General features: G+C 47.2%; 1 protein-coding gene across 3 annotated transcripts; it reads right to left on the bottom strand.

Moving 5' to 3' along the window:
* Positions 1-7913: 7913 nt before the first annotated feature.
* On the bottom strand, positions 7914-9489 carry LOC142769229 (uncharacterized). 3 transcript variants are annotated; one of them, XM_075872289.1, is made up of 3 exons: positions 9057-9489; positions 8314-8400; positions 7914-8255 (listed from the first exon to the last, which is right to left on the bottom strand). In XM_075872289.1, the coding sequence occupies exons 1-2, from the start codon at positions 9324-9326 to the stop codon at positions 8347-8349; spliced, it is 324 nt and encodes a 107-aa protein (XP_075728404.1). In that variant the 5' UTR covers positions 9327-9489; the 3' UTR covers positions 7914-8255; positions 8314-8346. The 3 variants fall into 3 exon arrangements, 2 of the variants coding, with proteins under 2 accessions (XP_075728404.1, XP_075728403.1); XR_012885715.1 differs by having other exon boundaries at positions 7921-8006; positions 8115-8400; XM_075872288.1 differs by having other exon boundaries at positions 7914-8400.
* Between the last annotated feature and the right edge of the window lie 3832 nt (positions 9490-13321).

The following is a 13321-nucleotide window of genomic DNA, read 5'->3' on the forward strand; positions in this document are numbered from 1 at the left end:
TCTGCGTATGAGGTAAACCGCACTGTCTGTTTTCCAAGTTAACTTGGCTATAGATTCGCTGTTGGCGCCGGTAGACTCTATCAGCATGCCCAGGACTTTGATGGAGTCGACTCTCTGGGTGGCATCCCCTTGATTTGTATGGAGGTGGATGTCTATCTGCTTTAACGGCTTCCATCCCCTGGGCTTCGGTTCCCGGCGTGCAGTCCGATACAGCAAAAAATCTGACTAACTCGAGGAGCACTTGAGCCCGGAAGGACGAAGGTACTCTTCTACGGTGTCAATCGCCTCTTGCATAGCGCTCTCAATCAGCCCCTCGCTTCCACCTGTGCACCAGATGGTAATGTCATCTGCGTAGATGCTGTTCTTTAATCTTTCAATGCTCGATAATTTCTTTGACAGTCCAATCATGGCAATGTTGAACAGCATTGGTGAAATCACTGCCCCTTGCGGCGTGCCCCTTGCTTCTAGTTCGATTGGTGCCGTCTCGATATCTGCAATCTTCATCACGGCTTTCCGATCTGTAAGAAAGGACCATACGTAGTCATAGAAGGCTTTCCTCAGATTAAGCTTGGAAATCGCTTCGAGTATGAATGAGTGGTAGACGTTGTCAAACGCTTTTTCTAGATCTAGGCCCAGAATGGCTCTCACGTCTCTGGTTTCATTGTCGATCACCTGGTGTTTATAAGCTTCAAAGCATCTTGTGTGGATAGCCCTACCCTGAAAAAACCTTATTGTGTGTATATATGTCGTTATCTTCCAAGTACTTGTTTATCTTGTGCAGTATGGCATGTTCTGCAACCTTGCCGATACATGATGTCAAGGATATTGGCCTCAAGTTGTCCAAGGTAGGGAGCTTTCCTTGTTTAGGAATAAGGATCGTGATGGCCAGCTTCCACTGCTCTGGCACCCTGCCCTCTTTCCATGCTGCATTGATCATATCTTTCAGGGTTTCAATTGAATCGTCATCAAGGTTACGAAGGGCCTTGTTTGATATACCGTCCGGGCCAGGGGCCGACCTGTCGTTGAGATCATGCAAGGCTCTTCTGATCTCCTCGATGTTAAAGTCGCCCTCAAGACCTGGATTGTGCCTGCCCTGGTACTGTCTACTTAGTAGTGCCAATCCTCTTTTGATTGGGAGGTACTAAAGCACGAGTCGCTGCACAACTTGCTGTTCTGTAGTGCGCCCTATCTCTTTATGCAAAATTCGAGCGATAACACGCTTTTGATTTGTTTTGGTGGTGTTTTCGTTGAAGAGATGCTGCAACATATTCCATGTCATGCCATTGCGCATCTGACCATCGACATAGTTGCAGATTTCGTTCCATTGCTGCCTGGATAGTGCGCGACAATGTTCCTCGACTGATCTGTTTACATCAGCTATCTTTTTCCTCAGTCTTCGGTTCAGGCGCTGACCTTTCCAACGGTTCAGTAGTGCTTGCTTTGCCTCAAGAAGATGAGCGAGCCGGCTATCCATTCTTTCAACCGGAAAATCTGTGGTAATGGTGGAAGAGACGGATTTGATGTCATCTTTAATCTGTTTGACCCACTGCTCCAAACCTTGTCGGTGGCCATCTTGTTCCCTTTCCATCCTTATCTTCCTGAACTTATCCGAGTCTTTGAAGTGAAATTCTCTCTGCTTTTTATGCTCCACGGAGAAGGTAGTGGCAAGAATACAGTGGTCACTCCCTAGGCCTACGGCAAGGTTCATCCACTGGGCCTTCTTGATGTTCCTTACAAATGTAAGGTCCGGGGTGGAATCCCTGCAGCAAGATGTACGAAGCCTTGTTGGTAGGTTGGGGTCTGTGATTAGGGTGAGGTCAAGTTCAGTGGCCCATCGCCAAAGTCGATTTCCTTTCCCAGTGTTGTACTTGTAACCCCATGTATGATGAGGGGCGTTGAAATCACCTGCTATGACGAGTGGACATTCCCCGGCGATATTAACAGCTTTCTTTAGAACAGTCTTAGCCCTTGCTTTTGTTCCTTTGGACTGCTGTATATGTTAAGAATTAAAATGCTCTGACGGTTGCTGGTACCTGGCACGATCTCTACCATAACGTGTTCCAACCGGCCTGCTTCTATCTTGAGGTCGTGGGTTACGTGCGTTAAATTGTTGCATACGAAGGTGAAGACTCCCCTCCCTTCAGTATCCCCTATTACAGGCCGGAATCCAGGCAACGTTGCTTGCGGTGAAAGGGTCTCTTGTAATAATATAATATGAGGCTTTTCTTGGCTGCTCCTGATATGCTGCTGTAGGGTTGCCTTCTTTTTAAGGTAACCTCTACAGTTTCATTGCCAGATACGAAATGCTTCACGTAGCGCTGCCATCATGGTTATTACATGGGCGGCCAGAGCCTGACGCTGCACCTGTCGACCGGTTTGGTACCACTAGTATTGGTGGCCGAAGGGGTGAGTTTGGTGCATGAGGACGCCTTGCTGTGTTGTGCAGATATGCTTCGACCTTTGTAATGCGCAAAATCATATGCTCTTCCAGTGCCGCCAGGCTTGATTGTAGCCTACCCATCTGCTCGCTAAGATCAGCTACTACTTTGCTGAGCGTGTCAAAGACCTCTTTCATATCTGACATGGTCGTTTGGTTGGCTTCCACGTGTTCTGCCATGACTGCCCTCTTTTTTGTGGTTCTCGAGTCCCCCTCGTTTTCAGCCACAGGGACATCAACTGGCTGAGGCATTGGCTGTGAAGACTGCGCGCTGGTTAGCTTAGTTCGAAGAGTTTTTATTTCCTTTAACTCAGCTGATAGCCTCTCATTCGATTTTGTAAGTCTCGCGTTTTCTTGCTCTAGCTGTGCAATTCTACCATGCTCTGGCAGCTTACCTGCCATCACCTCTGCCGCGCCGTTGCGCACTCGCTCAGTCCAGCAGCCTTTCGATGTAACTGCAGGCGTCCTCCCCGGGTGTGAAGCCGTGATCTCGAACTGAACGCCAGGTAGCTGGCCATTCGAGTGCCGCCCAGGCTGATCCCTACCCTGATGGTGACCTTGAGAACTTGAGCGCCCCCGTGATTGGGAGCGGGTCTTGGGTCTAGAACTTCTTCTGGAACGCGACCTCCCCCTGGAGTGGGGCCGCCTTTCCTGTTCTTGTGTAGTCTGGATGCTCTGGGTCCCGTAGGCTGGAGTAAGGTGCTTGTTGTTGATGTCTGGACTCGATGTGTTTATGCATATCGGGCTTCTGCGGCTGCTCGCGATCTTTCCCAACGTCTGCGTCTGACGACGTATGGCACTAAGAATCTGTTCTTGCACTCCTTGTCTGCCGTGGGATGGTGACCATCGCGCAGCCTGCATCTTGGATTGCACTGGTGCAGGCTATCTGGGTTCTTGATCTCGCAGCCTCTGCAGATGGTTTCAGCTGTGTTCGGACAGACGTCAGACCGATGTCCCAGCTTTCCACAGATGTAACAAATATCAATGTTTTTGCCGTAAAGGAAGCACTGCAAAAGTGAAGGTCCATATCTCACGAATCATGGCACCTTGTGTCCTTCGAACGCTATGATGATTGTCCCGGTGTCCTTGATTCTCTTGGCCTGCAGCGCGAGTGGGTTGTTCGCGTTCACAATCTTTCGGGTCAAAATGTCCTGAGTATGGCTTACGGGGATCCCGTGAATCACTCCTTTAGAAGTATCGTGGGGTGCCGTGGCGTACGCGCTAACCTCGAAAACTTTGCCTCCAATGTCAATTTGCTTGACTTTGAGGTATCTTGAAGCTCTGTCTTGGTCCGGAGTGCTTGCCACCATAATGTTCTGCTGCAAGTTGGAACAGATGATGTCCTGCATGGCCTCCTCCTCTTTGATGCCGGCCGCTAGTACTATCGCGTCTGCCACGGCTCCAGTACCAAGTCTTAGATATTTAATCCTCCACGTGGTTGTAGCACAATTTGGCTAAAGTCCTTGGGTAGTGGCGGCATGCGTCCAGCTCGCACGATTGTATGCTTGGTGTCATACCTACTACGACTGGCTCGAGCATCTCCCGCAACGCCAGCCTTGGTCGAACCCTTGGCAGCAGGAACGCTAACCACGGCTTGCTTATTCCTTGAGCGTCTCGTTTCGGCTTCCTTCCAGCCCATGTCTTCCGTGCAATCCTCTGGAGAGATGCCCGCTCCATCTACTCGGTATTCCATTCTCAGTTGCAGGTTCTGGAACGCGCAGAGCGTTGAGTCACGTTGGCGTCGGGTCGGCGCATCGGCGACAATCGCCTCCTTGGTTAGGCTTAAATCCTCCGGTGGCGTTGCCGTGTAAAGATGTCACAAAAATGGTTTAAAATCCACTCACCGGCACAAAGATGGTATCTGCTGATTTCTTGAGAACTTAGGCGCACGATGGGACAGAAAACTCGGTAAAAAGTTCGTGAATACCACAGGAAAGCATTCTTAAAAGCAGGAGCCGATCTTCGCACGTCCGCACTGGTCGGCACCTAGAGCGTCTCCTCGCAGGTCACGCCAGTCATCAGTGGTGCAATTATATACAAATTCCAAATACGGACGGAGGCGGTGTGTCGGTGACGTCAAAAAATGGGCGGTCCGCAGCGGTCGCGAGGACGAAGGGAAGTGAACAGCCAATGAGTGAAATGAAGCCTCGCGTCATCATTTTGACGTGGCCTTGGGGACCGTATAGGAAAGTAAAAAGTGTTTGTAACGTGTTGAAAAATGTTTAACTACCATTGATCATTATCAAATTGTGTTGTCACAAGTTTTCAAACGTTAATAAGGAATACGGCACAATATAAACGTATTTTTCTTGTTATTGTTTTGAAGTAACGCTAAATTTAGCGGGACGGTACGTGGTGGCGCTAAGTACAACCCTGTTTCAAGCAGTTACTGTTTTCATATCTCCCCCACTATACAAACCTAAACGGCGCAACTTTCGAAGTTGTTGGCTCAGTCGAGCGCAATCGTGGTGGAGGTCAACTGTACCAGTAGTCAACAGCAACAGCGGCTCATCGGCGTTATCCGAGGCTCAGCGCGCGCTGGTGCTCACCTTTATGGACGAACATCCCCAGCTCGTGGCGAATGCCATCGAGCTGCGGCACGGTGTCACCGTCGCCGAACGGCGGCGGCTGTGGCAAGAGCTCAGCGACGCGCTGAACCATGAAGTGCCTGCGCAGGAATGGCAGGCTTGGTGGCGCAGGCCGGTGCACGAGGCCCGCCGTGACACCGCCGCCATCAGAGACGCACAAACGTGAGTGACCGTCGAATGGCACGGGCAATTTGTTCTGTGACATTAGTGTATATTTTCAGGGGCACTGGAGGGGGTTGGCTGCCTGGCTTCCACGGCCGGGTTCTACAGTTGACTGGGATGACACGCTTCAGTGGCGTTTTTGGCCTCACATATCAACAGGTAAGCACTCTGCCGCCGCAGTATCACGGGTTCCTGAGCGGTACCATGACAGAGTTTGATATCTGAAGAAGTGCCTTTAGCAGAACCTTGTTAAACGGGAATAAAGCGCACGAGAAAGTAATCAAAAGTGGGTAGGTTTAACTAAAATCCCAGTTTGCAGCTCTTGCAGTACAAGGGGTATTAATTTATTATAAAACACGCAATGACTGCGGGCAAGTGCATGCACTAAAATGGTAATACATGACATCAATGACCACTGAATAGCTGCAGAACATTTCCGCAGATGTTTAGTACTTAAGGTTGCAAAATAGCCAGAGTAACGAATACCCACTTTCTGAAAGATCATGCTTACTACACTTTCCAGCAGGCGAATGTTCCCACTGCTGCAGTGGAAATGGATGTGGAGGCCACTGAAGCGGCTGTAGATGGCAGTGACACAGTAGCACGCAAGCATCTGAGAACTTAGTGCTTTATTGAGTGCAGGACTGGAACCTTGAGCAGGGCGACAAGGTGCTCAAGGTGAGTAGACCCTTTGTTTACATTTTACATAAGGGGCATAAGCATTCTCCATGTTCTATTATGATGACTGAAACCAACATGGGCTGTAAACAAGAACCATGCATTGTATTGAGGGCATGGTATCGGGTATCTGCAATGATTAACTGCCGGGCAAAAGGTTGGTTAGCCCTGGGGCTCTTTCATGGTGAGAGATGCATTTGAGGACATTAATGAAGAGCAGTTTCAACAAATGTTTGTCGGTCCGCACGAGGAGGGCATAGCTTGTACACAAAGCTTCCCACTTTCAAAGGATGCCATCAGGCCAGTTGATCTTCAACTGAGGGGAAATTGTTGTGCCCATTGCAATTCTTGGCAGCAGGAGCAGCTTCCAGCCACGAGATGGTTAAGGGTTTGCCGGCAGCTCACTTAAACATTTACACCATGACGATTCATCGCAGGTGCTGTGGGAGATGCAAAATCAAACACCCGCATCGCTTCTGCAGCACGGCGTGTGGCAGCGGCACAGGAGAAGGCGGCAGCGGCACAGGAGGGCACTGGCCATGGCTGAGGGCTTTCTGCGAGAAAGGCATACGTAGTTTAGTTTAATTTTTCGTCATGTGCTCAATGTTTTTTCTTGTCATCATTCATTAATGATTTGTCGGTTTCAATGTGTTTAGGTGCTGCTGTTCATGTTCAATTTTATACGCTTCGGGAGACATATACATAGTTTAGTTTGTTTTTCGCCATGTTTTCAACTTTTTATCATTCATAATTGGTTTAGTGTTTTTGATATGTTTACGTGTTGCTGTTCATGTTCTATTTTATTCGTTTTTTGTTTGCATTTAGTACATATTACTAGATTTAGGTTAGCATTTACTTTGTACAAGGAGTGCAGCATTTTTTATGTTCGATATATGCATTTCTAAACGTATGTTCGAGCTGTTCTAGTGGCAGTGTTTTTTACCCACATTTCAAAAGTGTCTAGTCATTCACACGGAGACCACAAGTGTATAGTTGACATTTTCTGTTAGTGTTTCTGTGATATTTGTATTGTCCCACTGTGTTTTCTAGCTCACTGTGATTTTTATTCAGCATTACCACATAGTGTAGTAATGTGATATCTTTTTGCATCACACTGTTTTGCAGTTCACTGTGATATTTTCATTTCAGCACAATGAGGCTAAGATGCAACAACTACATTCTGAATCTTGTTTGGGAGCGCTAAGCTAGTAAGTGGTCATCTCGCACAGTTTCACAAAGGAAAATGGTCATCACAGCAACATGCCAGCGATTGATTTCATCTAGTTTTCATTGTAAACGACTCTTTGCGGGAACAAATTTCGAACGTGGTATGGTTTGGGAGCCGCGAGATGGCTGAGCGAATTATTCATGCTGTATGTTATCAAAACAACTCGCCTGTTGTTTGCCCTCTCGATTTGCGTATTTTTTAGCATTGCAGCATGACTGCAGTCGTGAATTCAAATTAAATGTTATTTTAACATTCACACAATGTTTAGGACAATGAGCAAAAAAAAAACAGCACAACTTGATGAGCACAATTGCTCGTCAAGCCTGGCGTGCACAATTGAATGCTTGTAGTCAGTCACTATGAGAAGATATGGACTTATGTATCATGTGTTCATACAACATGTTACTAATGGAATCTCGATTTTTATGCGTTCTGGTGAAAAGAATTTTGAGACGTTGCTGCATTGTTCGCACAATTTTGTGATAGCAACATTCAGCACAGAGTGCCGCTCATATATGCTTGCTCCAATCTAGTCTGTTGTGACTGTGATCGCTAATATGGAAAAGGGTGTTTCTGTTGCATATTTCATGTGCCATTTAAAGAAAATGGTGCATTTTGACATTGCCACCTTGCTTCATATTGAAGCAAAAGTAAGTACTTTGTGTATTGAAATGTGGCAAACACAGCCCTTTCATGTCTAGATGCACTAGAATCAGTGTAAATAAATTATGTGTGAGATATGAAAACATGAAAACTCACCGTTCCTGTGTACTTCAAAAAAGGTCCAAGACAGCGCTGCTGCCGTATCTGAGCAGCACGTTGCGTGGTGTGAGCATATGGCTCCTCCTTGGCTCTCCATCGTCATCCTCAGCTGGTGGCATGTCCACGACATACTCGTCCAAGGTCCAGTCGCCTGCATGCAACGCAATGTTGTGGAGAGCAAAGCAAGCATAGATGATTTGCGCTGCCCGATCAGGGTTGTAGAGCATCGTTCGAAAGTGCTGCAAGCAGCGGAACTTGCTTTTCAACACGGCGATACACCTTTACACAACATTGTGCATGGATGCGTGCTCCTTGTTGTATCGGCCTTCGGAAGTGTTGCACGGTTGACTGCCAAGGACTGGAATTAGGAGCCATGGCTTGAGAGGATAGCCTGCGTCTCCTGCAATGTAAGCATAAAAGCTGAGTGCTCTGCCCAGATAGTACACATTAATACTTACCAAGCAGATATTCGCCAGGCTGCAGATGTGCAGCTAGGCGTGCACGCAGTGGGTTGTGTTCCCACACCCAGGAGTCGTGGCACGAACCTGGGAATCATGGGTCTATGCCAATTATGCGCAGCCATGCTTTGCACATTTGCGATGAGGAGCGATATAAAATAGTACTGCATTTATACTCAGAATAAATCCCTTTTTTCTACGCATATGCAGGAAACAATGCGTACTAGTACAGTCATTGGTACAAGGAGCTTCACTTAGAAGGAAACACAGGGTGTAGCACACTGAGGAGGGGGGAGGGGGGGGCAACGACCCCACCTCTGCTGTACACATGGCTACGACTTCCACTGAATGATCGATAAGTGAAAAGCTACGCCTTGCTCTTGGGAAAGAACACTCGTAAATACCAAAGCCCGCTCGTGCAATTGTGATTGTAAGCACTTTCGTGTTGGAAATACTTCCCTGTCGTGTATACACTTCTGCTACGTCTGCTGCCCACATTACCGATTACCTCTAAAATGCACAATTCAATTGCGTATGCATGCCAGTGCAAAAACGGCAACTGGCTCACGCACAAAACACTTGCCACTTATTATTACCGAGGCCTTGCGAGCCACCATCTAGCTCGCACCCAATTCCCTGCAGGTTCTTTTTCATTCGTTGCATTATTACTTTTTCCAGCTTTGGCGTCACAACTGAACAATTGCCCCGAAGGGCGAGTAATAAACGATCCTAACAGTACTTACGATCATGACGTTCAGGACATAATAGCCCCTTCTGGACATGAAGCTCGCCGTGTCAGCCAGTCTGAATCCCTCTGGCTTGCGAATGGTGACCAACGTGCCATCGGCACACGCCAGCACCCCTGGGATGCAACCGCGTAGCACAAACTCCACCTTTGCCTCATCCTTAGCAGCTGTTGTCAGTAGGAAGTCCGCCACCCTTTTTCTAGCAGCCACGGTAATGATCGCCTCCGTCACCTCGTGGATGGTGTTGCTCACCACCGGCTGAGACATGCCGATGTGTTCCTCGCGACCAATGCTCTTCTGGAAGCTACCGGTGGCGAAAAATCGCAACGCGCACAACACCTTTCTCTCTGTGGAAAGGCCACTGGCTCGCTGGCATCCGATGATAGGGTCAAGTTCGTCGCACAAGCTACGCACTGTTCGTTTGGACAGACGAAAATATTGCCGGAACTCTTCTTCGCTGAACTCTTTAAATGCATTTTTTACCTCGCGTCGTCGCCTTTCCTCGGTTAAAGCTACCGCACAGGCAAGGCGAAGTACCGTGTCAGTGGGAAACGCCATGTTGTCTAAGTGCCCCGGTGTCAAAAAGTCGCGCATTTTTTCCATTTCAATCCAATCCAGGCCACCTTGCAGCCATTTCAATCCATCCGGTTGCTTTCGGACAGTCTCTCCGACCATTCCTTCGCCTTTCTCCGAAAACCGAAAAAAAAGTTACGTGACACCCCAGTCCACGTCACTCATAACGTCACAGCATTCGTCACAGCTTGTATGGGCCAATCGCGTGTGACTCAATGGAAGAGACCGCCTTTGTCCGGATTTGGAACTTTTACATAATTGCGCCACAGACTACAGAGTGCTCGCGTTTCGCTAATATAGCGTCACTGTGCCCAGCGTACGCGCGCCTCAACTGTACGTTTAAGTATATTGGGCCCTTCATGATGCGCTCGCGGCCATTTCGTTTGCTCCGCATATACCAAATTTGGTGTTACGTGACGTCAGTGGTTACGAAGTACAAACATGACTGGTACAAACACGACAATCTTGACACGGGTGTCATGTAAGAACATAACAACATACTACGCGCATAGCATGCTCGCGGCCGTTTCGCTAGCTTCACATAAACTACATTTCCTATCATGTGACGTGAATAGATGACGAATGCAAAACAACACATCCAAACATGATAACCATGGCATGGAAGTCATGTACGACATCATTTACCTCCACCTCGTAACGTTGTGCTGATTTTAAAGTGACACATCAACATTTCTCATTCTTTCTTCGCATATAAATCGGTTCCCACTGTACGTGGGATCTGCCATTTTCATTTCGTCATCTATTGGCATCACGCAACACTAAATTTGGTATATGTGGAGCTAGCAAAACGGCCACGAGCACATCATAAAGGACCCAATATACTCCAATGTAGCGTTGACGTGTAGACACGCTGGGCACTGCGACGCAACGTTAGCAAACGCGAGCACTCCATAGTTTGACGCCAGGCGTGACCGGCATTCATTAGGGCGGCCCGACGCAACCAGCGCGAAATGCGACATGCTGCATTTCGCGCCAATGTGTTACCCAGACAACACTGGGTCTCCGTCTTCTCGTGACAGAGGGACGCCGGACGAACTGAAACGCGCATGCGTCGGAGCAACGCAACGTGGCGCGCGTGCGAGTATATGGCAGTACCGGCGCCTGGCGTGGAAATGGCGGCTTGACGCGACGAAATGAATGCCGGTGGGCACGCACACCGCGTCACGTAGAAACGTATTGCTGCCTTGACTGTGGCATGTAGTCATGTTCTCACATGACACGCAATTCACGATTATCATGTTTGCACCAGTCACATACCTTCGTCATCCATTGGCGTCACGTAATACCAAATTTGGCAAATGTGAAGATAGCGAAACAGCCGCGAGCGCATCATCACTGTGGCGTGTAGTCATGTTGTTACATGACACGCATGTCGTGATTATCATGTTTGGATGTGTCATTTACCTTAGTCGTCCGTTCGCGTTGCATAATACCTAGTTTGGTACATGTGAGAATAGTGAAATGGCCGTGAGCGCATCATGAGCGTGGCATGTAGTCATGCTGTTACATGACACGCATCTCATGATTATCATGTTTGGCACAGTCACAGACCTTCGTCATTCATTCACGTACTCTTATACTGAATTTGGTATATGTGACGCTAGCGAAACGACCACAAGCACATCATAAGCGTGGCATGTAGTCATGTTATTTCAGGACACACATGTCATGATTTTCATGTTAGCGTCTGCCGCTTGTGTTCGCCATGTTATCATGTCATGCCATACCAGTTTTGCAACATGCCATGTGAACGAAATCACCGCAAGAGCTGCAGTACCATGAAATGTAAATCATCACATTTATGACGTACATGTCATGATTTTCATGTTATATCTAGTCAGATAAGTTCTGCATACAGTCATGTTATGCCATACCAAGTTTGGTATTGATACCATTACTGAAACGGCCAGGAGAGCTAAATGTCATAGGTGGCTAGATAGATAGATAGATAGATAGATAGATAAATAGATAGATAGATAGATAGATAGATAGATAGATAGATGGATAGATACGCTCAAAGTCACCGAAGTTCACTAAGAAATGCTCCACATTTAAAAACGGCATGCCTGTCGCGGTAGGCGCAGCGCAGTCACAACGAAAGTTCGAAGAGCCTTTTCAGGGTCTTTTCAAAACACTGATTGGGTAAATACAGGAAGCAAATTTGCTTGGTACCCACTAGCGCATTATAATAAACTTTTGGTTAGTAGGCGTGCATTCGCTATGCTATTTTTTGTGATTGTTCTGAGAAGCATGGTATCCGCTAAACACTTTCAAGGAATATTGTGTCAATTGTCCATGCAGTGGCTCACGACGATGAGGAATCATGGCTGAAGTAGGTATGCGCCGCAGTTAATAAAGAAACACGAACAAGCTTTTGTAATGGGTTGGAGCATTGGAAAGCCCACTCGTTATGCTGATCGTATTGTGCGACGACTGGTTGTTTTTTGGCTGTTGTACAACGCTTTATGAGTCGTATTAACGCGATTGCTTTCCCGACTACAAGCATCTCTAAGGCAAGTTTGGCAACAAGTCAATCGCAACGAAGTAGTTCAGTGGTAGAATACTGGGCTGGCACGCAGCGGACCCGTGTTCGAGCCCCAGTGTGCCATTGGTGCTAGGTCATGTCTGCCTAAAGCAAGCTTGACAAGTTAAAAGCAACGGCGTAACTCAATGGTAGAATATTAAGCCGGCACCCAGCGCACCCTGGTTCAAGCTCCACTGTGTCATTAATGCAAATTTCACGAGAGGTGAAGGAAAAATAAAATTACACACCGGCGGCGGCGGCGGACAACATGAAACTGTGTGTGACCCGAGTTGTGATCTCATAAGAGCTTTCGCTTTAAAAGTCTCCAAAGATATTGAGTACTTGGTACTCCTACAATTGGAGAGCATTAAGCCGTCCTGTGGTCCTCACACCTGATGAGGCCGCGGTTCGTGGAAAAGCGCTTGTAGAGAATCATACATATCAGAAAAATGTTCAAAACTGAAAACTTTTCGCATAATTCTTCTTTTTCGACTTTCGAGATGCTGATGAGAGCTGCTAGGAAGCCCAAAGAAGACATGCAGCCCGATAACAATATTTTAGGGACAGATACAACTAGGGCTCTGTTTTTTGAGCAATACGGCCTTAATCAAAGCCGTTTTTTTGTTTTTCCTGCAGTGTGAAACTTCTTCAATACGGTAATGTAGTTATGCATCATTCTTGATATTCCAGTATCTGTTACGAAAGAGACATGGAAACGTCCGAACGTGAGAAAATGACATGAAAACGTATTTCAGTTGTCTGCAGGCTTTGAAAGCAGAAACAAATTTGACAGAAACGTTAAAAAATATCCCATGTATCTAGGAAGTCGGCGTTAAGCGAAGCATGCGGAGGGAAGGTGACTGTGTTGTAATTAGGAAAACATTACGAAATGAGGGTAAAGAGGTGTAAAAGTGTTGCACGCATAAGCATATTTTACTATTGAATATGTTTTGTATAACTAGTGTTTTACACTTGCGTGACAATGCCAAAAGCTACATAAGTGTTAGCCAGGCCAGAAGTGGTAAATGATTTGAAGTACTTGGGCTCGCGACGATGGTAGTCCTGCACATGGCTGCATAAATCAACATCAGTGGACGGCACCTAACTACAATGAACGTTAACCTGTCGTAACCACTGTCTCATG

The sequence above is a fragment of the Rhipicephalus microplus genome, chromosome 8 (assembly GCF_043290135.1).
Source record: "Rhipicephalus microplus isolate Deutch F79 chromosome 8, USDA_Rmic, whole genome shotgun sequence".
In the NCBI taxonomy this organism is placed as follows: Eukaryota; Metazoa; Arthropoda; class Arachnida; order Ixodida; family Ixodidae; genus Rhipicephalus; species Rhipicephalus microplus.